Raw genomic sequence first — 26,271 nt, 5'->3', positions numbered from 1 at the left:
CCACGTTACAGGCTTGCGTCAGCGATACTTGCCGTTGTGTCATCGTGTCAGTCAGAGGAAAAAAAAATTGAAGCGTCGTTGCACTCGGGCAAGATTCGAGCGCATTTAGCTCCAGGGGTCACAAAAGGGACAGACGCGAAAGCTCGTCACGCTGACTGAAGCAGTTTTGCGGATGCCGCATTCCCCGGACGGACGACGCGTTGAAGAGCATCAGAAATTCCGCCGAGTTAGGAAGTGACGCGACTGCGGCTCCTTTCAAAACACACCTCTTACAAATACGAGGTTTTATTTTTTTTAACAATCTACAGCACGGGTGTCAAAGTCGAGGCCCGCGGGCCAGATCCGGGCCCCCTGCGTTATTTTATGTGGCCCGCGGGAGCAAATCATGTGTGTCAACTTTCATGATTCTTGTTAAAATGTCAAATTTTCTTGGTCATAAATAACGTTGTAAATTTTGCGCCGGCCTTCCGAGTGAAGCCGTAACTTCGAAGCGGCCCGCAACAAAAAATTAGTTTGACACACCTGATCTACAGGTTGTCGGTAAAGTCTGAAGTAAAAGTAGATCCTTTTTCCTTTCAACGGTTGATCCATGGAGGGTTTGAAAAAAAATAATAATAATAATGACGCTTGGCTTTGTCAAAGGACGAAAGAGACGATATGGACGCCAAGGTTCAATTCCAATTTATCGACTAAAACAAATACGGAGTTGGATGCATTGAAATTGTAGGCCGTGTGGATTTCTTGCATCCAGGTCACAAATATTTTGCGGTACGCATCAGCATTGCGAATGACGCAAATCGGGTTGACGCTGCACTTTTTTTTGCGGGGGGGGGGAGGGTTTCGTGTCCAGACTTTACAGACAACAAGCATGCAAAAGGAGCACATGTTGAGTATTCGGATCCACCGGAAGGCTCTCGATAGTATCGCGGTTTACATAGCCGACTTTTGTACAGCCGTTGACGGATCGATTCCTCATGACGAGCAACCGGGCCGGGTGTGAGGTTTTACCTTTTGCCTAAATGGATTTGGAGCTGGGAGTCGCGGCTTGGAGTTTGAAGCGGATTACGTGGGACAGGAGAAGTGAACTAATCTCTTTTCGTCAATGGATGCTACAGCTTTGTGTTTGCTTTCAAAACTTAGCTTGTAGCAGACGTGTGCACATTTTCAGCATGACGTCTCTGATCCACTGGAGAAAGGACACTTTGATCCTCTCTTTCATCTAGAACTGCTTCAGACAACAAAGTGTATGCAGAAAATTGGTGAAGATTGAACGACTGTCTGTGTCCTAAGTGTTGTCTTGTGTTATTTCTGTTATTTTGACTTCAAAATGGCGCCGCGAGAGTGGCTGCCTTTCCAGCAGCTCCTATATTTTGTTGTTCTACTTCTTCCTTTGATAACTTTGCTGCTGTGAATTGGGAATTTCTCCATTGCGAGACTAATAAATGCTTCTCTTATCTTATCTTATCTTTCCACGGGCATATTTGGCAAACTTGCCCTCGGTTGAAGGGGTTTTAGGCTTTTTGAATTGAAAAGAAAGTGTTGCCCCTAGTGGTGGTTGGGTGTACTGCAGCCAGTAAACTCCAGCCACCGTTAATTCATGAAATAAATTTTTGGCTTTTTCACTGAAGTTTCCAACACCGACGGCAAACGTCGTCAATGAGCAAATCCCTCCGATTCCTCCGCCACGGCAGCGCGTACCATAAAATGTACATTGCCCATTGCCCATTGCCCATTGCCCGCCACAAGATCCAGTCCACCTAAAGCGATCATAGCATACAAGAAACTCGTGGAGCGGAGGGCCCTCGGTTGATTCATTTTGGTGTCAGAATCCATTTGACAAACAAACAAACAAAAAAAGCAATAAATAAAGTTAGGCACTTTTCTTCAGGATGACGACGCAATTGCTGCCGATTCAACAGGCGCGTTCAGTCTGACATTCTACAACATGCTCTCGGTATGAGGAAAAAAAAAATTGCTCGGCAGACAACTCGATGAATGAACAGAAAGCGCAAACGGGCGCAGCGCTCGCCGCCGGCGTCGCCTCAGGTGGGCGTGGAGCCGACGGTGGTGTTGCTGTACTTTGACACGGAAGTGGCCATGGTGGTGGCCATGGAATAGCCCGTGGTGCCGTCCTCTGCGGCCTCCAGCAGGGACGGGCAGCACCCGCGGCACAGGCGGTTGCGACGGCAGCGGGCCAAGGTGGCCAGCAGGGCTTTGCGGAAACGGGTGTTCATGAAGCAGTAGATGACGGGATTGACGCAGGCGGACGTGTACGACAGCAGGTGGATGAAGGAAATGGGGATCCCCGTCAGGGCGCCGGAGGCCGCCTTCAAGTCAAAAGCCTTCCAGGTGTTGGCCCAGTACAGCGGCATCCAGCAGACGAAGAAGAGCGCCACGATCACCAGCAACATGCGGATGACCCGCTTTTTGGCCTGCAACTTGGCGTCGGAGGCGTTGCTGCGCGCCCGCTCGGTTTTGGGCGGCGCCGAAGCGGCGGTGGATGACGACGCCGAGTTGGGGAGGGCGGGCAGCTCCACGGCGGAGGACTTTTTGGGAACCTGAACGTAGCAACCGTCGTCGCCCTCGTCGTTTGAATCGGCCGCGGTGCCGTTTCTCAGCTCTGCGGAGGACAGCTCACGTTTGACGGACGATCGCCACATTGAGCCGGGCGACGATCAACTTTATGGGCCGCGACTTCGCGCGGGTTGTGCAGTACGTTTGGCGCCGGGTTCCGGACTCACCCGCGACGTGCCCTCTTTATCATTTTAGTGTTTCTTTTGTAGATCGCTAAACCGGTTTGGACCGCTGAACTCATTCAGTACCAGCCAATTCTGGAGCAAGTCTGAAAAGACGTTTAAAAACGTCTATGGGAGTGAATGAGTTTTAACCCTTGTGTGCTCCAAATTAAAAAGGCCTTAAGTTACGCATTTTACAATTTTTGTAATGATGTATTTTGTGTTATACAAACATTCTTTTTTGTTTTCAAACACTCAAAATGTTCAGAGGCATTTGTGCTATCAATACATATATAGTTTTTATTAGTTCTTTGGGATTTTTTTTATCAAAATCATTTGCGATCCTCTGGCGCCACCTAAAAGTTGCACAAGTGGAATGACCTCAACCCAACAATGTGGCATGCATACGTCTGTCCAAGCGAAAACAAAGCGATTGACGTAAAAATCGCGTGAAATGCATGTTTGCACATTAGGTTTACGATGCATTCAAAAATATGAATTATAATGGGTCTCTATGGTGCAAAATATGTAAATTGTGAAGATTAAGGTATCAAAACGTTTTTTTATTATTGCTGCAATGCCTGAGAATTATCAGCCGGTGACGTCATGAAATTGAGGCCATTTTAGAACCCCTCCATAAGTTTCAGCTCTCTCGTGTTTTTCTGAATGCCTTTGCCTTTGATTCAAAGACATCATTTTACATTTATCGCAAGCGGTGCACTACGAGGGTTAAGATTGCGGCCGTGACGTTCTTTGGCCGAACGTCACGTTCTGCAGCCGTTTTTACAACGGCGCCGTTACTTTCCCAACTATTTTATCGTGTCACGCTGGAACCGTGAACATGATTGGAACATTTTCGCCCTGTTTTGATTTTAGCGAGCGGAGAGCAATTGGCACGACTGGACATTTGCCGACAGTCTTGAACCGGGCTGCCCAGACTGCTGACGGCTAACAACGGCCACCGTAGGCGAAAGGTGACCTGCTTTTTCATTTCATTAAAGATTTGAAATGATTTTTGTGAAAGTGAGACTCGGATAGGTCGCTTAGGGCGCAGTGTGCATGGACACCAAACTATTGAACTCATTCAGTGGCAGCTAATTCTGGACCAAGTCTGAAAAGACGTTTAAAAACGTCTTTGGGAGCGAATGACTTCATATTTAATAGCAGGCGCACAAATGCTACCGTTGTCCGACGCGACGGCGGCTAACCCGCTAAACCGTCGTCGTCAACTGTTCGAGCGGCCGTCAAATGGCTGACGGTGACTCTCCTTTCCCGCGTGCGAGGGCGTTACAGGTAGCGAGTCGAATCCGATTCAAAAAACGATTACAGCACAGCGAGGGCGTGAACAATGACGTGTCACGCAGTCGCGGGGAACGCCGTAGTCCGATGTCACCCGAATGGATGATTTCATAGCCTGCGCATTCGTAATTCAGGCCTGTCGCGCTGCGCTACGTAGGGAGAGATAACGAGAGAGTAAATTTCAATCGGGCACGGAAAGGGAAGGGAAGTATTTTGGAATCTGGTGCGAAAACCCGAAGGCAGCAGATAAGGAATTCTCCGCCTCAGGCATAAAAAAAAAGACATTAGCATATAAAGCGAAGGCGGCTCCTTTCTTTTTCAAACCGGATGGGAAAACAAAAATCCAATGGAAGAAGGGACGCTTTGCATTCGGGGATCTCACCGGTGGTCTCCGCTTGGTTCTGCTTCATTTCAAAGCGCATGCCCCGGTAAAGCTCCCTGGAGATCAGGCCGTAGGCTACGGCCATCACCACTCCCGGGATGAAGAACAAAATGAACAGCAGGAGCACGTACCTGCAAAGCCGGCGAGAAAGACGGCAGGGGGTCACGACTGATTTGCTCAAGTGGAACGGGGACCTCAATATCAAGATCACAATTGTGAAGCAAACCAAAGGAAAGCACTTGACTGAAGGCTAAACGACGACTTGTCGGCTGGCGACGGTCAGAATTTGGAATATCTTACGGAACCAACGGGTTCTGTCTCATGATTGTGTCGTTGGTCATCGATTGGTTACAATCGCAAAGGGAGTCAAATGAAAACTCATTCACGAGGCCCTTTGTTATTCTGTCATTCATTCATTCATCTACCGCTTGATCCTCATTAGGGTCGCGGGGGGTGCTGGTGCCTATCCCAGCCGTCTCCGGGCAGTAGGCGGGGGACACCCTGAATCGGTTGCCAGCCAATCGCAGAGCACACAGAGACCAACAACCATCCACGCTCACACTCACACCTAGGGACAATTTAGAGTGTTCAATCAGCCTGCCACGCATGTTTTTGGAATGTGGGAGGAAACCGGAGCACCCGGAGAAAACCCACGCAGGCCCGGGGAGAACATGCAAACTCCACACAGGGAGGCCGGAGCTGGAATCGAACCCGGTACCTCTGCACTGTGAAGCCGACGTGCTAACCACTGGACTAGCGGGCCGCCGCCCTTTGTTACACGACAGGAAAATCATGCCAGATCTGGGAAACATTTTTCCTTAGCTGACATTTTACTGGATGATGACCTGCTGCATTTCATCGGGTTGGGTAGGGAGTCTCAAGTCTCTTCAATAGCAGCTCCATAAGTCACAAGATTCGGGCAGCACGGTGGGCGACTGGTTCGCGCCTCACAGTGCAGAGGTGCCGGGTTCGATCCCGGCTCCGTTTGTGCGTTCTTCCCGTGCCTGCGTGGGTTTTCTCCGGGTATTCCGGTTTCCTCCCACATTCCAGAAACATGCGTGGCAGGTGAATAGAACACTCTGCATTGTCCCGAGGTGTGATTGTGAGCGTGACTCCCAGCTCCGTTTGTGTCTTCTTCACGTGCCTGCGTGGGTTTTCTCCGGGTATTCCGGTTTCCTCACACATTCCAAAAACATGCAGGTGAATAGAACACTCTGCATTGTCCCGAGGTGTGATTGTGAGCGTGACTCCCGGCTCCGTTTGTGTCTTCTTCCCGTGCCTGCGTGGGTTTTCTCCGGGTATTCCGGTTTCCTCCCACATTCCAGAAACATGCAGGTGAATAGAACACTCTGCATTGTCCCGAGGTGTGATTGTGAGCGTGACTCCCAGCTCCGTTTGTGTCTTCTTCCCGTGCCTGCGTGGGTTTTCTCCGGGTATTCCGGTTTCTCCCCACATTCCAGAAACATGTGTGGCAGGTGAATAGAACATTGTCCCGAGGTGTGATTGTGAGCGTGACTCCCGGCTCCGTTTGTGGGTTCTTCCCGTGCCTGCGTGGGTTTTCTCCGGGTATTCCGGTTTCCTCCCACATTCCAGAAACATGCAGGCGAATAGAACACTCTGCATTGTCCCGAGGTGTGATCGTGAGCGTGAATGGTTCTCTGTCTCTGTGTTGCCTTGCGATTGGCTGGCAACCGGTTCAGGGTGTCCCCCGCCTACTGCCCAAAAGACAGCCGCGAAAGGCTTCCAGCACACCCGTTACCCTTGTAGGGAAAAACAGAAAAGAAAATAAATGGATGGACGGATTTGTTCCTAATCATTTAGGAACCACATTTAAGGGATCCAAACACTCCCTTATGCTGATTTACACACCCGAACACTTTCCACAAACGGCGCCAAGTCAGATTAGAAAATGTAAAGCGCTCCACCAAGCTTCATCCGTTCCTACCGCGATGACAACGAACATGCTTTTTAGTCATGAAAGCGTTTGCGTTGCGCTTTCAAAGAAATCTCGGTGAAAGCCGTTCACGCTTTTCAAAAACGGGGGGGGGGACGCCTTTCATCCGACAATCCGTGATAGAAATGATTGCGTGACATCGCATGGGTTCCCTTTAGCTTCCCCGTGTGACACGTCAACTCGACACGATACAAAGTGTCTCTTTGATGCTCATGATTGGATTCAGAAAGATTGAGCCCGAGCGTTCATCCTCTGATATTTTAATATCTTCCCGGGGCCACCCTTTGAACACCTCGCACCCCCTTTTTCAAAGAACCCGCGGCCCTTCAAATCTGGCCGTTTGAAAGCGATCGCACAAGAGGGAATATTAGCACTTTGAGAATGGCCCAAAACCCCCGGTCGATGTCTCGCATTGTCCAGATCGGATGACTTGAATGCATCAGGGGGGGGGAGGTCATCAGCTGTGCGGCGACGGAGCACAACCGGGGGGGGGGGGGCTTTTCTGTTCCAAATTGGGCTTCCGTTGGTGAGCGAAGCTTTGATCTGACTTCAAAGTGGCTTCCGATCACGTTCGACGCCTTTCCGTGGCCAAAACAAAGCCAACGCCCGAGTTCGTGACCGTTCACGGAGCCCACGGACGTGACCAGTTCCCGCTCATCCTCCATCGCTAGCTTCTCGCGGCGTTTGTCTTCCAGATAAATAAAATCAGCCAGAACCCCCCCCCCCCCCCACACACTCCCTCATTACTGAGCCACACTTTGCCCATTCCAAAGAATATTTTCTCAGTCTCTATCTTCTTGTAGTGCCTTTTAAAGACCTTTGGCGAACATGACAGGTGGGCGGATTGCTTTGCAGACGCTGCGCAATTAAAAGTTTCTCCTGCGCAGAAAACAACCGAGCGCTTCTGTCTTGGATGTCATCATATCTGACGCCACGAGCTCATTTTGTCCATCCATCCATTTTCCAATCTGATTTATCCTCACACATGGGGTGGGGTGGAGGTAGGGGGGTGGTTGCTGGAGCCTATCCCAGCCATCTTCAGGCAGTAGGCGGGGGACACCCTGAACCGGTCGTCAGCCAATCGCCAGGGCACACGGAGACGAACAACCGTCTGCGCTCACACTCACACCGAGCGACAATTTCAAGTGTTCAATTCGCCCGCCATGCATGTTTTTGGAATGTGGGAGGAAATTGGAGTACCCGGAGAAAACCCACACAGGCCCGTGGAGAACATGCAAACTCCACACAGGGAGGCCGCAGCCGGAATTGAACCCGTTGAGGTGGACGCGCTAACCTGCTGGACCACCGGGCCGCCCTAGCTCAATTAATTAATCCTCAATCCTCTAGATTAATTAATCTTGCTAGATTAATTAATCTTGAACAAACTCTGCGATTAAAATGCATTTTGGCTGCCACTCCAGAGCACAGGCGGATGATGATCTTTCCTCGTCTTTTCACAGGCGAGCTTTGGTGGATATTTCACGCACTCAAGATGAACCCCCGCATACATACCAACTTTGCTCGGCGTGGTGACTGGGCCATGTGAGGCGACACATGTGGCCCACGGTGCCGTTGGCCTTGGGGAACGTCTTGATGATGCTGAACACCGGATAGGGAATCATGATGAGCAATGACAGCACCCAGGTGGCGGCGATGACGCGGTATGCGTGGGATCGCGTCTGCCACGCTCTGGACTTCAGCGGGTTGCAGATGGCGCTGTATCGCTCGATGGCGATAGCCACCAGACTGAAGGTGGAAATGCTGACCGAGAGCCCTGCGGGGAAACAAAACAAGCAAGACCTTACACGCTTGCTTCATGGGGGCCCAAAAACCTGACGGCGTGCATCACTGCTCGACTTCTCCCATACGGTCGACATCAGAAAAGGTAACCGGGCCGAACCCCCGTCAGACGTGGTAGCAAAGTGCGTGACTGTAGCCAATCAGAGTCCTCCTTCTAACATTAGTTTGCCAGTTTAAACAAACAGAATCCGCCGATAAATGAAAGAAGAAGCGGTAAACGGAAAGTAATGGCAACAAATTGACCAAACGCACGTCGAAATGCGCAGCTGAAGGCCAGCCGTGACTTCCGAAGATGAAATTATTTTGACAAGAGAAGTCCCTCCCCGGTGTTATGTCTCTGGTTTGCGAGTTGAATTAAACTAAAAATAAATAATATAATAATATAATAAATACAATAAAATAATAATAATAAATAATAGTAACAAACGGAGATCCAAATGCGTAGTAACTGATGGGCGGCCGCAACTTCCGAAGACGAAGCTATTTTGACTAGAGAAGTTCCTCCACTCGCAGTATATCCAGAGTGACATATGTCATTAAAAAAAATAAAAGGCAACACAAAAACCCTCTTGAATCATTTGAATAAGTAGCACCCAAGTGGAGAGAACGTTTGCACAAGCCTGCCCACGTAAACATTAGCCGGCGAGTCGCAAATAACTAGCCAGCAGCCACCGGATGAGAGCAACAATCAATCGCGTCATCTTTGGATCAGTTCCCATTAGCAAGTAGCAATCATGCTAACGCCGTATGTCGGATCATAACTTCAAATTGATGATGTTTACATTATAAGGCGTATTTATTCATCCTGATTGGTCCATTGGTCTTATTTTTATTTTAGTCTCCATTTGTTGTGCAGGACAATAACACTGTTTGAAATGAATCAGCATTAATTACATTTTTTATTTAAAAGCAATGAAAAAAAAATAGTTACTGGGCCACGAACAGGAAGTACTTGTCTCAACTGGTCCGTGACACACACACACACACACACACACAAAGGTTGCGGACTACTGCCTTAAAATCATCAACCAAGATGGGTCCGCCGATCTCGTTTCGAGAGGAAATTCCCGCAGGGAATGACTGCGAGCCGCCATGCATTTCGATGAAGACGCGAGCAGCAGCAGCCCTTCACAGCCTTGATGCATGATGCGATAAATAACCCGAATAAACCGGACCACTACGGGAGATGCCAGGGAATGACCAGACCTGGATCATTAATCATGCGTCCTGCCCTGAAGTCATATTGTTGGAGTCACAGGAAAAAAAAACATTTGTAAGTCACACTTCACACATGGAGTTGACAAAAAAAACGACTCAGGGACAGCGGTTACGACAGTGGACATCTCATGTTAGCAGGTTACAGGGTGCATGAAAGGGTTAAGTGCCTCAGTGTTCATTTTTGGGCCGCCAAGCTCAGACCATGGCTTAAAAAAAAACGCTCACAAGGAATTCATAAAACTGGAAAGATTTCTGTCAAAAAGTAATAAGATTGTCCTGGATGATTATTTGTCTGAAGAGAAGACTCACTGGCATATTACAGCCGAACAGCCGTGTCACCCCCCCAAAAAAAATCTTTTCACGGCTATGACGTTTTGTTCACTCGGCTTACCAGCAAAAATAAAAAATAAAAAATCGTGCATGATTGGGATGGGCAACGCCGGTCCTCGAGGGCCCCAATCCTGCATGTTTTACATCACCCCCCCTCCCCCTCCTCTCCAACACACCGGATACAAATGATCATCAAGCCCTCAGGGAGCCAGATAATGATAATAACCATTTAAATCTGGTCTGCTTGAGGGGAGAACCGTCTAAATAAAACATGCACTTTCCTAATTTTATTCAAATGAAACTTTTGCTTGTGCAGTGGTGCAAAAATAAAAATAAAAAAAATACCCCACAGAAATCGCAACTTTTGGACCCATACATTTCCACGTCAATGCTTTTGGGGACCCGAATGTTGTCTCTAAAATCGGTGGCAACCTATTGGATGCCACTGAAGGTCAGAGGTGGTCGTTTTGGTGAAACTGCGCATTTGACGCTGATGCAATGTCGTCATGATGGCCAAGCACCTGGTTTCAGTTCTTTAAAAAAAAAAAAAAAAAAAAAAAGGAAAATGTCTTTGGTCCACAAATCGTTGGCTCCATTTCTGAGCAAAATCTTCTGAATGTCGCCTCATTGAAAACAACTCCGTTCATTTCCATACCGAGCAGCAGAACAGGTTTGCCCCGCTCATGACTTTGCAACGCCGTTGGGTTGCAGAACACCCCAGTTAAAGCCATAAGCCAAATGAGACGAGCACTAATCGTTGATCTTCGCTGGATATCGATTCCAGAATGCAAGCAGCCAAGCAGGGAAAATGGCCGTTTTCATGTCTTCGTATCAGTCTCGCTGTCCCACGCCAGCTTTCTCTCAGATACTCGTTGAAAATGAGATTGTTGAAGTCGACATCAAGGCTGAAACGCCGGATCCAAGATGTCAAGTATTGCCAGTCAACCATCGCTTTTGCTTCACTCGGATGAAAAAGCCCGACAAGGATTTCCCGGCTCAACTGCGGTCGAACGGGAGACGGCTCGTTGTCAAGGCGCACTTGCGAAGACGTGCGGCCATCGGCGCTTTTTTTTTGTAGCGCCGGCGTTAGCCTCCGACATGCTCCGTGAAGCCTTTTTGAGTGCCGGGTTTCTTGTTAGACGTCAGTAACATGTCAGAGGGATTTTTGAGCTACAGCACATTTTCTTTGCTAGGTAGAACACCCCCCCAGCATCCCCTCCTTACAAAAAAATACATTCAGGCTCAATTTTTTTTATTTGTAGGTCGAGATGAGTCGTTCATATCAGCGCATCGATGATCCATTCTGGTAGTTCTGTTGCCAGCGACAGTTTTGGGCATCATGACCATAGCGCTGCAGATAGAATCGGGACCACAACAAGTCTTCCTTGCGTCAAGCATGACGTTGAGAAATCGACTTCTTTTTCCAGAATGGGAGGACATTTTGGCTTCTCGACGAAATCTATATATACATACCGTATATTATATAATATATATATAATTTTTAAAATAATATATATTTAAATAATTTTAAATATTTTTATTTTTTGTTTTAAATATATATATTATATATATATATATATATATATATAATTTTTACAAATATATATTTAAATAATTTTAAATATATTTTTTTGTTTAAAAAAAAATATATATATATTTAAAATAAAAATATATAAAATTATTTAAATATATATTTTTAAAAATTATATATAAATACATATATATATAATTTTTAAAAATATATATTTAAACTGTTAACAATAAAAATATTTAAAATTATTTTAAATATTTTTATTTTTTGTTTTAAATATATATTATATATATATATATATATATAATTTTTACAAATATATATTTAAATAATTTTAAATATATTTTTTTGTTTAAAAAAATATATATATATATTTTAAAAAAAAATATATAAAATTATTTAAATATATATTTTTTTTAAATTATATATAAATACATATATATATAATTTTTAAAAATATATATTTAAACTGTTAACAATAAAAATATTTAAAATTATTTAAATATTTGTATTTTTTGTTTTAAATATTTATATATATATTTTTTAAAACGTTTTAACTGTTTTTTTAGATTCGATTTGGGAGGGTGGGACAAGAGAAACACGGCATTCCATGGACTTATTTGGTATTTTCACAACTATTTTCAAACTTTTTTGTCTCGTTTTTTTTTTTTTTTTTTAAAGATATGGTGCCAGGAAGAAGAAAATTTACTGCGCGTTTTAATATTTTGTACATGGAATTTTTTTAATTTGATGTGTGGGATGGAAAATGTTCTCCAATTCTGGAAAGACCTCGTCAAAACAATAGACTGAGCCAAACATTGTGATTTTACAATCAAGCAAAATTCACCGGCTTGATTTATGGGGGGGGAACACACACACACACACAAAAAAGCGCGACATTGTAAGTGGTTGTGTAATTACACAGGCAGGCACCCAAGCGTCCCAACTACATAAATGCAAGCAATTATAAAATTCCCTTTCTAATGAATGTTCCCTTTTAACTAACGGTTCAAGAGTCATTTGGTGAAATTATCGATTACAGTAATGGCCGCATTGTTTTCAGCTATGCAAAGCAGCTGCTCAGTGCGAGTAGTAAGAAGAGAGAAGTGACTGATCACCTCATTTAAGTTCTTCCGATTGTATTTATTTATATTTTTTTTGTTTGACTGGTTTCTGGTCCGTTGGGACCCAGCACAATAGGAAACTCGTGGATATTTCCGGGGCGGCCCGGTAGTCCAGTGGTTAGCACGTCGGCTTCACAGTGCAGAGGTACCGGGTTCGATTCCAGCTCCGGCCTCCCTGTGTGGAGTTTGCATGTTCTCCCTGGGCCTGCGTGGGTTTTCTCCGGGTGCTCCGGTTTCCTCCCACATTCCAAAAACATGCGTGGCAGGCTGATTGAACACTCTAAATTGTCCCTAGGTGTGAGTGTGAGTGCGAATGTTTGTTTGTTTCTGTGTGTGCCCTGCGATTGGCTGGCAACCGATTCAGGGTGTCCCCCGCCTACTGCCCGAAGACGGCTGGGATAGGCTCCAGCACCCCCCGCGACCCTAGTGAGGATCAAGCGGCTCGGAAGATGAATGAATGAATGAATGGATATTTCAGAGAAAAGACATGGAGTCCCCAACCTTTTATGAACCCGAGCTACGACCAGTTGAATACGGGGGGGGGGGGGGGGTGGAACGCTCAAATGACCTTCCTCCTTATTAACTTTCATTCACTCATTGATCACGGTCATGATTTCTCACAATTTAGTAGTAAAAAGTCAATGCAGCTCACCAGTAAGTGGCACTTTTGATTTATCCATCCATCCACCCACCCGGTTTTCTAATCCGCTTATCCTCACGATGGTCACGGGTGTGCCGGAGCCTATCCCAGCCGTCTCCGGGGCAATAGGTGGGGCACACCCTGAACAGGTCGCCAGCCAATCACAGCGCACACATCGACAATTTTGAATGTTCCGTTAACCTGCCCTGCGTGTTTGGGAGTAAGCCAAAACACCCGGAGAAAACCCACGCAGGCACCGGGGGAGAACATGCACACCCTACACAGGAAGGGCAGAGACAGAATGGAACGCTGCGCCTCTGCACTGTGAGGTCGACGTGCTAACCAGTCGACCACCGTTTTTTAAAATTTAGTTCATTGACATTTTTTAGCCAGATGAGGTGGCTTGGGCATCTGATTCGGATGCCTCCTGAGCGCCTCCCCGGTGAGGTGTTCCGGTCATGTCCCACCGGGAGGAGACCCCGAGGAAGACCCAGGACACGCTGGAGAGACTATGTCACCCAGCTTGCCTGGGAACGACTCGGGATCCCCCGGGGAGAGCTGGAAGAAGTAGCTAGGGAGAGGGAAGTCTGGGCTTCCCTGCTAAAGCTGTTGCCCCCGCGACCCGGCCCCGGATAAGCTGTAGATGATGGATGGATGGATGGATGGACATTTTTTAGCTAGTTAGCTAGCTAGTTAGCTAGCTAGTTAGCTATTCTTGAAACCAGGCCCTCTGCCCAATTTGCATCACGCTTGCCCTCATTAGGGCTAACCGAGCGAGAAGCCGGTCGGTGGCAGGATGCAACTCGACCAACGCCACCAACGTGGAGTTTTCAGGAACTGGAAACCCCCCTGCCCCCCACCACCTATCCTCATAAGCAATCCATCATCAGGCCAGAAAGTAGCGTTCTCACCCATGAAGTAGGCCACCGTCTTGCACATGGCGGCCCCAAAGATGAAGTCCTTTAGTATGTTGGGGATGAGCGTGAAGGGCATGCAGAAGATGGCCATCATCAGGTCGCTGATGGCAAGCGACAGCAGGAAGGAGTTGGTGACCGTCCTCATGCGCTTGTTGAGAAGCAGCACGACGATGATGAGCAGGTTGCCGAAGACGCTGAGCAGGAAGATGAGCGTGTACAGCACGATGCGCACAGTGTCCATCTCTGAGGAGGAGAGCACAATGATAGACTGCGCGCTCCATTAGAAAAGGAGTCCATTCGTCAAAATTATTTCTCACGCTGCGTTTTCCCACAGAGAAAAGATGGAAGATCGAATAAAATGTCAGACGATAATTGGAACATTCGTCTCGGCTGACCGAAACGCCGACGCCTTCCATTTGCGGGTTCACATCCGACACACGTGCCGACCTCAAAAATGAGGAAGTTCATTCATTCATTCATTCATCTTCCGAGCCGCTTGATCCTCACTAGGGTTGCGGGGGGTGCTGGAGCCTATCCCAGCTGTATCCGGGCAGTTGGCGGGGGACACGCTGAAATCGGTTGCCAGCCAATGGCAGGGCACACAGAGACCAACAACCATCCGTGCTCACACCCACAACGCGGGAAAATTTTTGAGTGTTCAATCATCCTGCCATGGATGTTTTTGGAATGTGGGAGGAAACCGGAGCACCCGGAGAAAACCCAACGCAGGCCCGGGGAGAACATGCAAACTCCACACAGGGAGGCCGGAGCTGGAATCGAACCCGGTACCTCTGCACTGTGAAGCCCACGTGCTAACCACTGGACTACCGGGCCGCAAAATGAGGAAGTACGAGACAAAAATAGATAAATAAATAAATAAAATAAGGACAGAAAGCCATTTGAGCTCGTTGCTCTGCCGTTCATTGACGACTTGAGTCACAAAATCAACAGATTAGTGTCTTGCTTGTCAATATTTGCCAGCTTGAAGATGAAGCCGCAAACGAGGTGGAGCAGACCGCTTGAGGAAGCCATCGTCAAACCGGAACGGGGAGACCGAAGATAAATATCCGCCTCCGCACTGTCGATCAATATTTGCCCACAAAACGCACGCCGAGAGCTTTTTTCACACCGGCGGATTGTCGTCGATCATTTTTGGGGCGAGTGGGGGGGGGGGGGGGGTGCATGGGGGGGGGCTTGCCCCGGCCTGTCAGCGGCTTTTGAAAGTGAGAGCATGTGACAGGACGAGGTCGAGAACCGCCGAGCGTGGCGCTGACTGAGCGCTCTGATTAACGACGGTGACGAGGCACAAGTCGCGAGGTCCGCGGCGGGGCCTCCGGACGCGTTTTGGCACGCCGAGTCACTCTGCGTTTCATCCCCGGCCAATGATGATTAAGCATTAACCCTTCTTTTAGATTTGCCATCGTGCTAACATTCCCTCCGTGAGCGGCCATTTTCTAACGGCAGCGTCGGCAGTAGGGAGGGACCGATTATCGGCCCGGGGACCGATATTCGCCCATCGGATGCATCGTCCGTTTCTTTTTAAAAATCGGAGACTTGATCGGGAAATCCCAGCAAAGCAAGAATTTCATTAACTCACTACAACCGTTGTGGTTTTTATTGGCCGTGCGACAAAAATGGTGAATTTTGAACACGTTTGAAGCCTCGCTGCACTTTTAGCTCAATTTTTAAAAAATTCCTCACTTGGCGAAAGAAAACTTTTCACATGTTGTAACTCTGGAAAAAAAATATTTTGTTCACTCATAAAATTCATGAAGTGAAATGGCGGAGTTTGGATTTTCTCTGTCGTTTGCAGAACATTTGCGGATGCATCGCCGTGACCACAAAAAATCCGTACGGTCCTTAAAAACGAGCCCTCCCTCCCTGAAAAAACAAAAACCCTAAATGTGCTTTGGCAGATCATTCAATAGATGATCAGTTTTATCTCAAGGAATTTTCATACCTGTCAACTAATCCGGTTTAGCCGTAGTTTATACGGATTTTGTGGTGAATCTTACGTATAAGGCCGTATCGCACGAATCATACGGATTCTGAAAATTTCAATTTTTTTTTTGGTTTGCTTTTGCCCAGAATGGTGCTCGTCTACTCGAATGCTTTCATTTCCGGAATACAACTCTGAACACAGTAATGCCACAAAGTAGAACGATGATTAGACATTAACCAGACTTCGTAATATGGAGATCTACAATAATTCATCTTCCTAACCGCTTGATCCTCACTAGGGTCGCGGGGGGTGCTGGAGCCTATCCCAGCCGTCTTCGGGCAGTAGGCGGGGGACACCCTGAATCGGTTGCCAGCCAATCGCAGGGCACACAGAGACGAACAACCATTCGCACTCACACTCACACCTAGGGACAATTTAGAGCGTCCAATCAGCCTGCCATGCATGTTTTTGGAATGTGGGAGGAAACCGGAGCACCCGGAGAAAACCCACGCAGGCCCGGGGAGAACATGCAAACTCCACACAGGGAGGCCGGAGCTGGAATCGAACCCGGTACCTCTGTACTGTGAAGCCGACGTGCTAACCACTGGACTACCGGGCCGCCCCTTTGTCTAAATAGCTAGGCCCAAATTAGCAGCCCTCGTTAGCCGCCGCTCTCAAACGCCAATTTTACCCGATAGTCGACCCCGCGGACTGACAGTTCCGCACCTGTGGAGTCACCTACTTGGGCAGGGATTTTTTTTTTCTTCTGAGTGGTATGGGGGGAACCCCCATTTTGCTTGTGTGTGTAAAACACTTATTGGTGGAAGATCCCATTCATCCATCCATCCATTTTCCACCACGGGTCGGGTCGACTTCCCTCTCCCCAGCCACTTCTTCGAGCTCTTCCTGGCGGAACCCGAGGCGTTCCCATGCCAGCTGGGTGACATAGTCTCTCCAGCGTGTCCTGGGTCGTCCTCGGGGTCTCCTGCCAGTGGGACATGCCCGGAACACCTCACCCGGGAGGCATCCTAATTAGATGCCCGAGCCACCTCATCTGGCTCCTCTCGATGTGGAGGAGAAGTGGCTCGACTCTGAGCCCCTCCCGGATGACCGAGCTTCTCGCATTATCTTTAAGGGAAAGCCCGGACACCCTTGCGGAGTGAACTCATTTCGGCCGCTTGTATCCGAGATCTCGTTCTTTCGGTATCGCTCTTATTTATTACAAATGAGTATTTGGAATTTTGGGAGAGATTTTAGCAAGCATCGTGAAAGTTGCCATCTTTGATTCGCTCTCGCGGGCCACATCATTTGATGTGACGGGCCAAATGTGGCTCCCATGCGGCCTTGAGTTTGACACCTGTGCAGCACATCGTGGGGGGGGGGCATTTTAATCCCATTTCATCCTCCACGAAGGCTGTTTAAAAGTAAGCCTGGCCCCCGTCTGCCGATGTAATTGGCAGTCATGACAAAAAAAAAAATGAAGAGACACGCCGCTCCACAGATGTCCAAGATGGGAGCACACCCAAGTGGCGCTCTATCTTGCGACGGCGAGGAGTGAAAAATTGGCTTATCTTTATTGAGCGCCAGCAATTCGCGAGCCCCCCCCCCCCCCTCCAGGCCTTGCCGGTCTGTCCGCTTCATTTGCGTTGACTCATTCAAGCCGAGCAACTGCACGTCGCATTTCGAAAATGTCCACATAAGACACATTTCCAAGTGTTGACATGAAGTGGGGTGGGGGGTGGGGGGGGCAAAGCTTACAAATGCACTCGGTGTCTGACTGAGGATCACAGCCGGCTGCGCCGTAATTCTGCTGCATCACGGGGGAGTCGTTCAGGTTTCAACGCCTCGTGTCGTTTGGTTTTATGGTCGGGCTGCGATGAGACGCGTCACAGCAGATTGCCGAGGCGTGATTGACTGGCGCAAATATAACCTTCTGCAAAGTTTGCCCGGTCATGATTCGGTAAAAAGTTGCATTCATTTTCTTTTTGTATGAATTGTAATTGTTTCAAATGGCCCATTTTGCATCAATGTGGGATCTCAAACCGCTCTTAATTGACATGCCAATAATTCAATAGCCTACTTGTTCCGATTGGAAATCTAAAAACCGACATCCCAGGCAGAGATGCAACGTGACATTCAAATCTCAAGGGCTTGTTTGCACATTTAAAAAAAAAACAAAAAACATTTGGACTCTTCTGATGTGCTAAACCTTTACTTTCTTGACTCCGCCTACTTAAAGATTTTTACTTCAGCCTCTTTTGTAACATGGGGTGTCTTACCATGACCGTTCTCTTGACTCAACAATCTTTGAATGAGATCCTTGTAACCCATTTCAGCATCCCCAAAAAATCCCATCCATCCATCCATTTTCCAAACCGCTTGATCCTCACTAGGGTCACGGGGGTCGCTGGAGCCTATCCCAGCTGTCTTCGGGCAGTAGGCGGGGGACACCCTGAATCGGTTGCCAGCCAATCGCAGGGCACACAGAAACGACCAACCATTCGCACTCACACTCACACCGAGGGACAATTTAGAGTGTTCAATCAGCCTGCCACGCATGTTTTTGGAATGTGGGAGGAAACCGGAGCACCCGCAGAAAACCCACGCAGGTCCGGGGAGAACATGCAAACTCCACACAGGGAGGCCGGAGCTGGAATTGAACCCGGTACCTCTGCACTGTGAAGCCGACGTGCTAATCACTGGACTACCGGGCCGCCCCCCCCCCCCCAAAAAAAAATCCCAATTTGATTCTTATGTATTTTTAAAGAAAAATAGCACTCTGTATAGTTCTATGCGATGGCTTCAGCCCCTCAGTAAACTGCAGTCACATTCATTCTTTGCAGATGATAAAGAATGCCTGTGAGTATTATCCGTCGAAATGTGCTGCTCCGGGCGGCCCGGTAGTCCAGTGGTTAGCACGTCGGCTTCACAGTGCAGAGGTACCGGGTTCGATTCCAGCTCCGGCCTCCCTGTGTGGAGTTTGCATGTTCTCCCCGGGCCTTCGTGGGTTTTCTCCGGGTGCTCCGGTTTCCTCCCACATTCCAAAAACATGCGCGGCAGGCTGATTGAACACTCTAAATTGTCCCGAGGTGTGAGTGTGGGTGCGAATGGTTGTTCGTCTCTGTGTGCCCTGCGATTGGCTGGCAACCGATTCAAGGTGTCCCCCGCCTACTGCCCGAAGACAGCTGGGATAGGCTCCAGCACCCCCCGCGACCCTAGTGAGGATGAAGCGGCTCGGAAGATGAATGAATGAATGTGCTGCTCCACTATTGGTGGTCGGTCAACCTGCTGCTTGTCCGGTGCCACCATAAAGCACTTGCGACTAAAATTAGACCGGAGGAAAGAATGAAAAACAAGGAAAACCTGTTTTGTTGGTTTTCCCCTATCCACATGACCACGAATGCCAAATTTCCACCAATTTGAATTAACTGGTTCTGCAGCTCTTTCCAAAAAGGCGGCCGTTTTGAACCGAAGAAATCTTTTCCGTACCTTCTTCTTCGCGCCGCGCTGCTTTTGTAGGTTCTCATTAAAGTTCCCTGCAAACTAGCCCTTCGACAGCACTCGTGTACCGGCCGCACTCATTTCTGGAAGGCAACTGCAACAATATTCAACTCAATTAGTTCTTCCGCCGTGCTGCCCCACGGGGGAAAAAATCCATTGATCGGCCGTTGCGTGGACATTCCCCGAGAGCCACTTATAACGCCAATGACAAATATCGCCACACATCCAATTAGTTCCGAGGCCTCGTCGGGAGGGTTCGTTGATCATTTGTCTATGAATTTCCTGTGATTTGTCAGCAGGTGAGAATTTTGGAGTTGCTGTTAACTAGGAAACAGAAGGAAAGCAAGAAACGTTGTCCCGTAGGCGTTCAGCGCACATCTATTTAAAGGGAAGCCTTACCACAGACAAGCGGAGGCTGAATTACAGCACTGCAGCTTCTCCGGAGAATCACAGAGTGAGTCAATTCTGCGTCCGCGATGCTTCCGAACCAACAAATGTGAGCTTTAAGGGCCACCGCGTCCATGTAAACAGTCTCCACCGCCAGCGTATTACAGCCATAAAAATCCAAACTATTGTATTCCAAAAACAAATACATTTCAGGAAATATGCCGTGACAGTTTGGATGGATCTGATATTATCCACAAATAATAATTTCGGAAAGGGTATAGTTTTGATCCTGTAGGTGGGGAAATTTTGAAATACAAGACATTTGGATTTTTGCAAAATTTTTTTGCTTTATTTTGGCGGTGAAAACTCAGGACTTTGGCGGCCCGGTAGTCCAGTGGTTAGCACGTCGGCTTCACAGTGCAGAGGTACCGGGTTCGATTCCAGCTCCGGCCTCCCTGTGTGGAGTTTGCATGTTCTCCCCGGGCCTGTGTGGGTTTTCTCCGGGTGCTCCGGTTTCCTCCCACATTCCAAAAACATGCGCGGCACGCTACTTGAACACTCTAAAATTGTCCCTAGGTGTGAGTGTGAGTGCGAATGGTTGTTTGTTTCTGTGTGCCCTGCGATTGGCTGGCAACCAATTCAGGGTGTCCCCCGCCTACTGCCCGGAGACGGCTGGGATGGGCTCCAGCACCCCCCGCAACCCTAGTGAGGATCAAGCGGTACGGAAGATGAATGAATGAATTTTGCTTTATTTTGGCGGTGAAAAGTCCGATTTTGTGACAACAAGCAGATGATGCCAAAATAGAGGCTGACTTCTGTCACACCCAGTTTACCGTTGAGAATTGCACCGTCACGTCCATTAGCTGAATGTTAACGCAGAGATGCTATTCATTTATGGTGTTAACACTTGAAACAACTATTTGACCACAAAAACTGTAGCAACACATGTAGAATGACAATATGATTCAAAGATATGCTTTCCCCTCTGTGAAAAAAAAAGACTCTTCTGAGCGCAGCTTGCTGAGTCAGTTGTGAAACTCAAGTACGTCTGACAAAATTTTACGGCCCCCCACATGACCGGGGCACACATACCAGAAAGAGCAGCAGATTGAACTGAAGTGAAAAAAGTGCCAAAAACTGTTTCATCCTGCCCGTTCTATGGCGTCACCATGTTTTTATGTACGGGTACAAAAGAATCAACTCAACTGAACGGTATTTCGAGAGCACTTGCAAAACAACCTCTGCTAAATACAAAGTGCTATCCATGGAGCAAAAATGATTCAAACAATGAAGCAATAAATTAACCACGAAAATGCTAGAAAGCACAAAATCAGTCAAACTAAAAAAAAATGTTTTTTTTAATCAAGTCTCATGCTGAGTCAAAAGCCAAAGATTAAAAATGATTTTTAAGACAAGTTTTAAAAATGGCCTTGCCGAGCGTTCAGTGGGAGGTCATTCCAGAGAGAGGGACGAGCAACGGAAAAGGATCGTGAGGCCATTTAAAGATTAGAAAACAAATAATAGCGGCTCCTCTTGTTTTATGTTGAGAGGGAAGAAATGTCATCGTCGAGCACATTTGACAATAAAGTTGTATTCAATTCAACTCATTCATTCATTCATTCATCTTCCGAGCTGCTTGATCCTCACTAGGGTCGCGGGGGGTGCTGGAGCCTATCCCAGCTGTCTTCGGGCAGTAGGCGGGGGACACCCTGAATCGGTTGCCAACCAATCACAGGGCACACAGAGACGAACAACCACTCGCACTCACACTCACACCCAGGGAAAATCTAGAGTGTTCAATCAGCCTGCCACGCATGTTTTCGGAATGTGGGAGGAAACCGGAGCACCCGGAGAAAACCCACGCAGGCCCGGCGAGAACATGCAAACTCCACACAGGGAGGCCGGAGCTGCAATCGAACCCGGTACCTCTGCACTGTGAAGCCCACGTGCTAACCACTGGACTACCGGGCCGCCCAAGTTGTATTCAATTCAATTCAATAATAGGATCTTAAAAAGAACTCTAAAATGTAGAGGGAGCCGGTGAAGGGATGCCAGAGAGTAGCAATGTGCTCCCTCTTACGAGTACCAGTCAATAGGCGAGCAGCAGCGTTTTGGACCGACTGGAGACGCTCGATGGAGGATTGGCTAACTCCAATGTTCAGTACATTACAGTAATCCAGCCGGGACGTGACAAAGGCATGAATGACTGTTTCAAAGTGCTCTTAAGAAAGCACAGACTCGACTTTTGTGACAGTTTGGATGGATCTGATATTATCCACAAATAATAATTTATGAAAGGGTACAGTTTTGATCCTGTAGGTGGGCAAATTTTGATATACAAGACATTTGGATTTTTGCAAAAATTTTTTGCTTTATTTTGGCGGTGAAAACTTTTGTGAACTGTTCGTCTCTGTGTGCCCTGCGATTGGCTGGCAACCGATTCAGGGTGTCCCCCGCCTACTGCCCGGAGACGGCTGGGATGGGCTCCAGCACCCCCCCCCCGACCCTAGTGAGGATCAAGCGGTACGGAAGATTATTATTACTGAAATACTGCAGTAAAATATTGCTTCTTTACACACTTTTGCTAGTGTGCCGCCCTCAAGTGGTCAACGGAGGAATTACACTCAAAATAAAATTTTCGTTCGGTTAAAATGGGTGTTCAGAAGAGTACAAAAGGATTTCTTCGAAATAGCGGGCCCGTCAACCCGAAATTGAAATTGCGGTAAGGATTAGCTGCATTTTAATTTATTGATGGAAAATTTAAAAAATATTTATCTTTGCACACAATTTAGTTGAAGACCACACCCTGCAGAGTTAGAAGTTAGTTTTTGGTGAAAACTTTTGTAAACTGCCTAAAAATCGAAGTTGCCGGATTGAACAACAGCACCAATTTGCCGTGCCGATTTAACAATCACTGAGCATTTACAAAACAAAAAGAACACCACTCCATTTTTTGGGGGGGGCGCAGGCTGGAATGGAATAGTTCCACTTTCAATCATTCCCATGAGAAAAGATTTGAGTGACAAGCGCAGCTTGCAGAGCAAATTCATCTTATTTTAAAGCGCCGCGCTACCTCACACGCGTGGACACATTTGAAATACCACACACCAAATCTGGTTCCGCGCCCAATTATGGCATTGCTTCCAAGACGTTTCATCCCAAAGACAATTGACGCTTCGTAATTAAATCTCCCCGACGACCCTCTTGATTCCATTCCAAGCAGGAAAACCCCATCGCCTTAGACCGCCGCTGTGCTCAAATCCTTCAGCAGCTCCTCATTTCTTACCGCATCCAATTAAAACGGCACGCGGTGAACAAGCCCCATTGCCTTTCGCGTCAGTGTTGATTAAAAAAAAAAATCATCAAAATAAAACATCTGCAGGCTTCTGAACAGCTTTTCAATCATTTTAAACTGCCAATGACTCCCTTTGCCAAGTTCACAATGTTCCATTTTATTCAGTCTTCACTCTCCAAATTCCCCCAATCTGACTCCTCGTTGTTCTATTTTTGAAAATGCTGATTTTTCTAAAGCTCGGCGCATCACCCCCAAATCAAAGTTTTTATTAAAAAAAAAAATTCTTCTTGGGCGGCCCGGTAGTCCAGTGGTTAGCACGTCGGCTTCACAGTGCAGAGGTTCGATTCCAGCTCCGGCCTCCCTGTGTGGAGTTTGCATGTTCTCCCGGGCCTGCGTGGGTTTTCTCCGGGTGCTCCGGTTTCCTCCCACATTCCAAAAATATGCATGGCAGGCTGATTGAACACTCTCTAAATTGTCCCAAGGTGTGAGTGTGAGTGCGAATGGTTGTTCGTCTCTGTGTGCCCTGCGATTGGCTGGCAACCGATTCAGGGTGTCCCCCGCCTACTGCCCGGAAACGGCTGGGATGGGCTCCAGCACCCCCCGCGACCCTAGTGAGGATCAAGCGGTACGGAAGATGAATGAATGAATGAAAATTCTTCTTCCCGCTGAAAACATTCACTTGGCCCTTGTGCGGCATTGCTCCGGTCGGTGGCGGCCGGTGATTAGCAAGAATGAATGACTTAATTTGCAACAAGTGGACAATCCGCAAAGGTGCCATTTTTCTGTCTGCCTCGACCGAGACGACTATGGTATGTGTGTGAATGCCATAAATAATTTACAGTCGTGGCTGTGAAATAAACGCCGGAGATCTTATGCCCGGACCCCCCGTGGCATTTCTGTGATTTGTTGAGTCAGACGGGCCAAGGTTGAGGCTCTGTTGCATGATTACGACATGATGGCGAATACATAATCAATAATAAGCCGAGAGAGGTAGAAATTGGCCCGTTTTCTCCTTCCGTGTAGGAAATAATCGAATGCGCCACATTCCTAACCAAAGGTGGGAAAACTGTGGCTTGCGGGCAACTTGCAGGCCCGCTCATTCTTTAATCCAGTCCGCAGAGCATTAAAATTATGACCTGAATTAATTTTTTTGACCGCAGTTCGATTTTTAAATCTTCAGAATGCAAACCATGTCAACAATTTATTGGGAGCAAGTAAACAAAACGATTGCACAAACGGTGCACTTGTGCTGCCGCGCGTTTATCAAAATGAACCTATGGCCATCGCTTTTAGTTGGCGTAAGAAGCAGGATTACAGAGGATGACGGTCAACAATTTTCAACCAACTCGCTGTACTGCTCAACCCGTATCGTATTGTTTTGTGTTTTTTGTTATTGTAAAGTGTCCTTGGGTGTCTTGAAAGGCGCTTATAAATAAAATGTATTATTATTATTATTATTATTATTATTATTACTGGGCGGCCCGGTAGTCCAGTGGTTAGCACGTCGGCTTCACAGTGCAGAGGTACCGGGTTCGATTCCAGCTCCGGCCTCCCTGTGTGGAGTTTGCATGTTCTCCCCGGGCCTGCGTGGGTTTTCTCCGGGTGCTCCGGTTTCCTCCCACATTCCAAAAACATGCATGGCAGGCTGATTGAACGCTCTAAATTGTCCCTAGGTGTAAGTGTGAGCGTGGATGGTTGTTCGTCTATGTGTGCCCTGCGATTGGCTGGCAACCGATTCAGGGTGTCCCCCGCCTACTGCCCGGAGACGGCTGGGATGGGCTCCAGCACCCCCCGCGACCCTAATGAGGATCAAGCGGTACGGAAGATTATTATTACTGAAATACTGCAGTAAAATATTGCTTCTTTACACACTTTTGCTAGTGTGCTGCCCTCAAGTGGTCGACGGAGGAATTACACCCCAAATAAAATTTGCGTTCGGTTAAACTGGGTGTTCAGAAGAGTACAAAAAGATTTCTTCGAAATAGCGGGCCCGTCAACCCGATAATTGAAATTGCGGTAAGGATTAGCTGCATTTTAATTTATTGATGGTAAATTAAAAACATATTTATCTTTGCACACAATTTAGTTGAAGACCACACCCCGCAGAGTTAGAAGTTAGTTTTTGGCGGCTCTTTATGTTCCTTTTATTTGCGACAGGCGTGCTGGGAAGAACATGAATAAATCATCACAAAAAAGCAAATTTCTGCATCTGCCATTAATGAGGAAGAACAAGCATTAACTAAACACTATTATGGCAGGGAGGGGTATTTACCTTTGGGTCTGTTGTTGGATTTCGGGACTGTGGATCGGTTGGCGCAGCTCGCGTTGAAGCCGGTCAATTCCACGCTGATATTCCACAGCTCCACGCAGCCGGACGCCTCCGACTCGCTGGCGTTTCCCTCCTGCAGGGACATTCTCTCCGCCGTCTGCATGGGCTCGCACCTGCACGCACGAGCGATCAAGGCCACCGTTGTCCTTGTGGGAATCCGAGAAACTTGGGCGGGTAGGCAGAGTTTCTCCAAAAAAAAAAAAAAAAAAGAAGAAGAAAAACACACAGAGACTGTTTGCAGAAATTGTGCCGCGAGCGTGGAGATGGAGCGGTGACGTACGACGCGCACTGCGGAGACGGAGGCACCACTGTAAAGGAATGAAGCTGGCGCTTTCCGGCTCGCTCTTTTGCTCCCGCTCTCTCTCTCTCTCTCTCTCTCTCCCCCCCCCTCGGCATCGGAGCCAATCGGCGTGCTGCTTCCAAGTCGCAGCCCTTCGCCGGCATCACGAGCGCCATCCATCAGCGGCATCATGAGGCAACACCTGCTGAAGGTAATGATGCGGTTGGGGAGAGCCACGGGATATATAAGACGGCCCTGATTATAAGACTACCACCTCGTTTTCAAGACTCAAGTTTGGAAAAAAGACTTTTTGAACAGAAAATTCATTTGTATCGAGAAAATAATGACAGTACATCTGAAAAAAATGATTATAACGATATATTTGAGAGAAAAATCATGTTATTTTGCCTCATTCAAATCTTTATATCTGAACATTTAAATATGTAAATGAAAGTGCAATCACATTGGGAAATGAATGGCTTCTGGTTTTTGAAATTACATTTTCTGTTCTGTCTTCTATTATTTTCTTTCCTTTCTTACCGCTATTTTTTATTTTTCTTCATGTTTCTGCTCGGCTCTCGACGAAGGCGGACGCTTTTTGCACTGC

The 26,271-nt window shown here is 47.5% G+C and overlaps 1 protein-coding gene across 1 annotated transcript; it reads right to left on the bottom strand.

The window, feature by feature from the left end:
* Positions 1 to 283: 283 nt before the first annotated feature.
* On the bottom strand, positions 284 to 25,765 carry LOC127596546 (cholecystokinin receptor-like). Its single transcript, XM_052059242.1, has 5 exons — positions 25,328 to 25,765; positions 13,925 to 14,173; positions 7,883 to 8,144; positions 4,417 to 4,547; positions 284 to 2,620 (listed from the first exon to the last, which is right to left on the bottom strand). Exons 1-5 carry the CDS (start codon positions 25,485 to 25,487, stop codon positions 2,043 to 2,045), a joined length of 1,380 nt encoding a protein of 459 aa, XP_051915202.1. The 5' UTR covers positions 25,488 to 25,765; the 3' UTR covers positions 284 to 2,042.
* Between the last annotated feature and the right edge of the window lie 506 nt (positions 25,766 to 26,271).

Source organism: Hippocampus zosterae, chromosome 2 (genome assembly GCF_025434085.1).
Source record: "Hippocampus zosterae strain Florida chromosome 2, ASM2543408v3, whole genome shotgun sequence".
Taxonomy (NCBI): domain Eukaryota; kingdom Metazoa; phylum Chordata; class Actinopteri; order Syngnathiformes; family Syngnathidae; genus Hippocampus; species Hippocampus zosterae.
The sequence above is the reverse complement of the archived record's forward strand: the minus strand, read 5'-3'. Positions and strand labels throughout refer to the sequence as shown.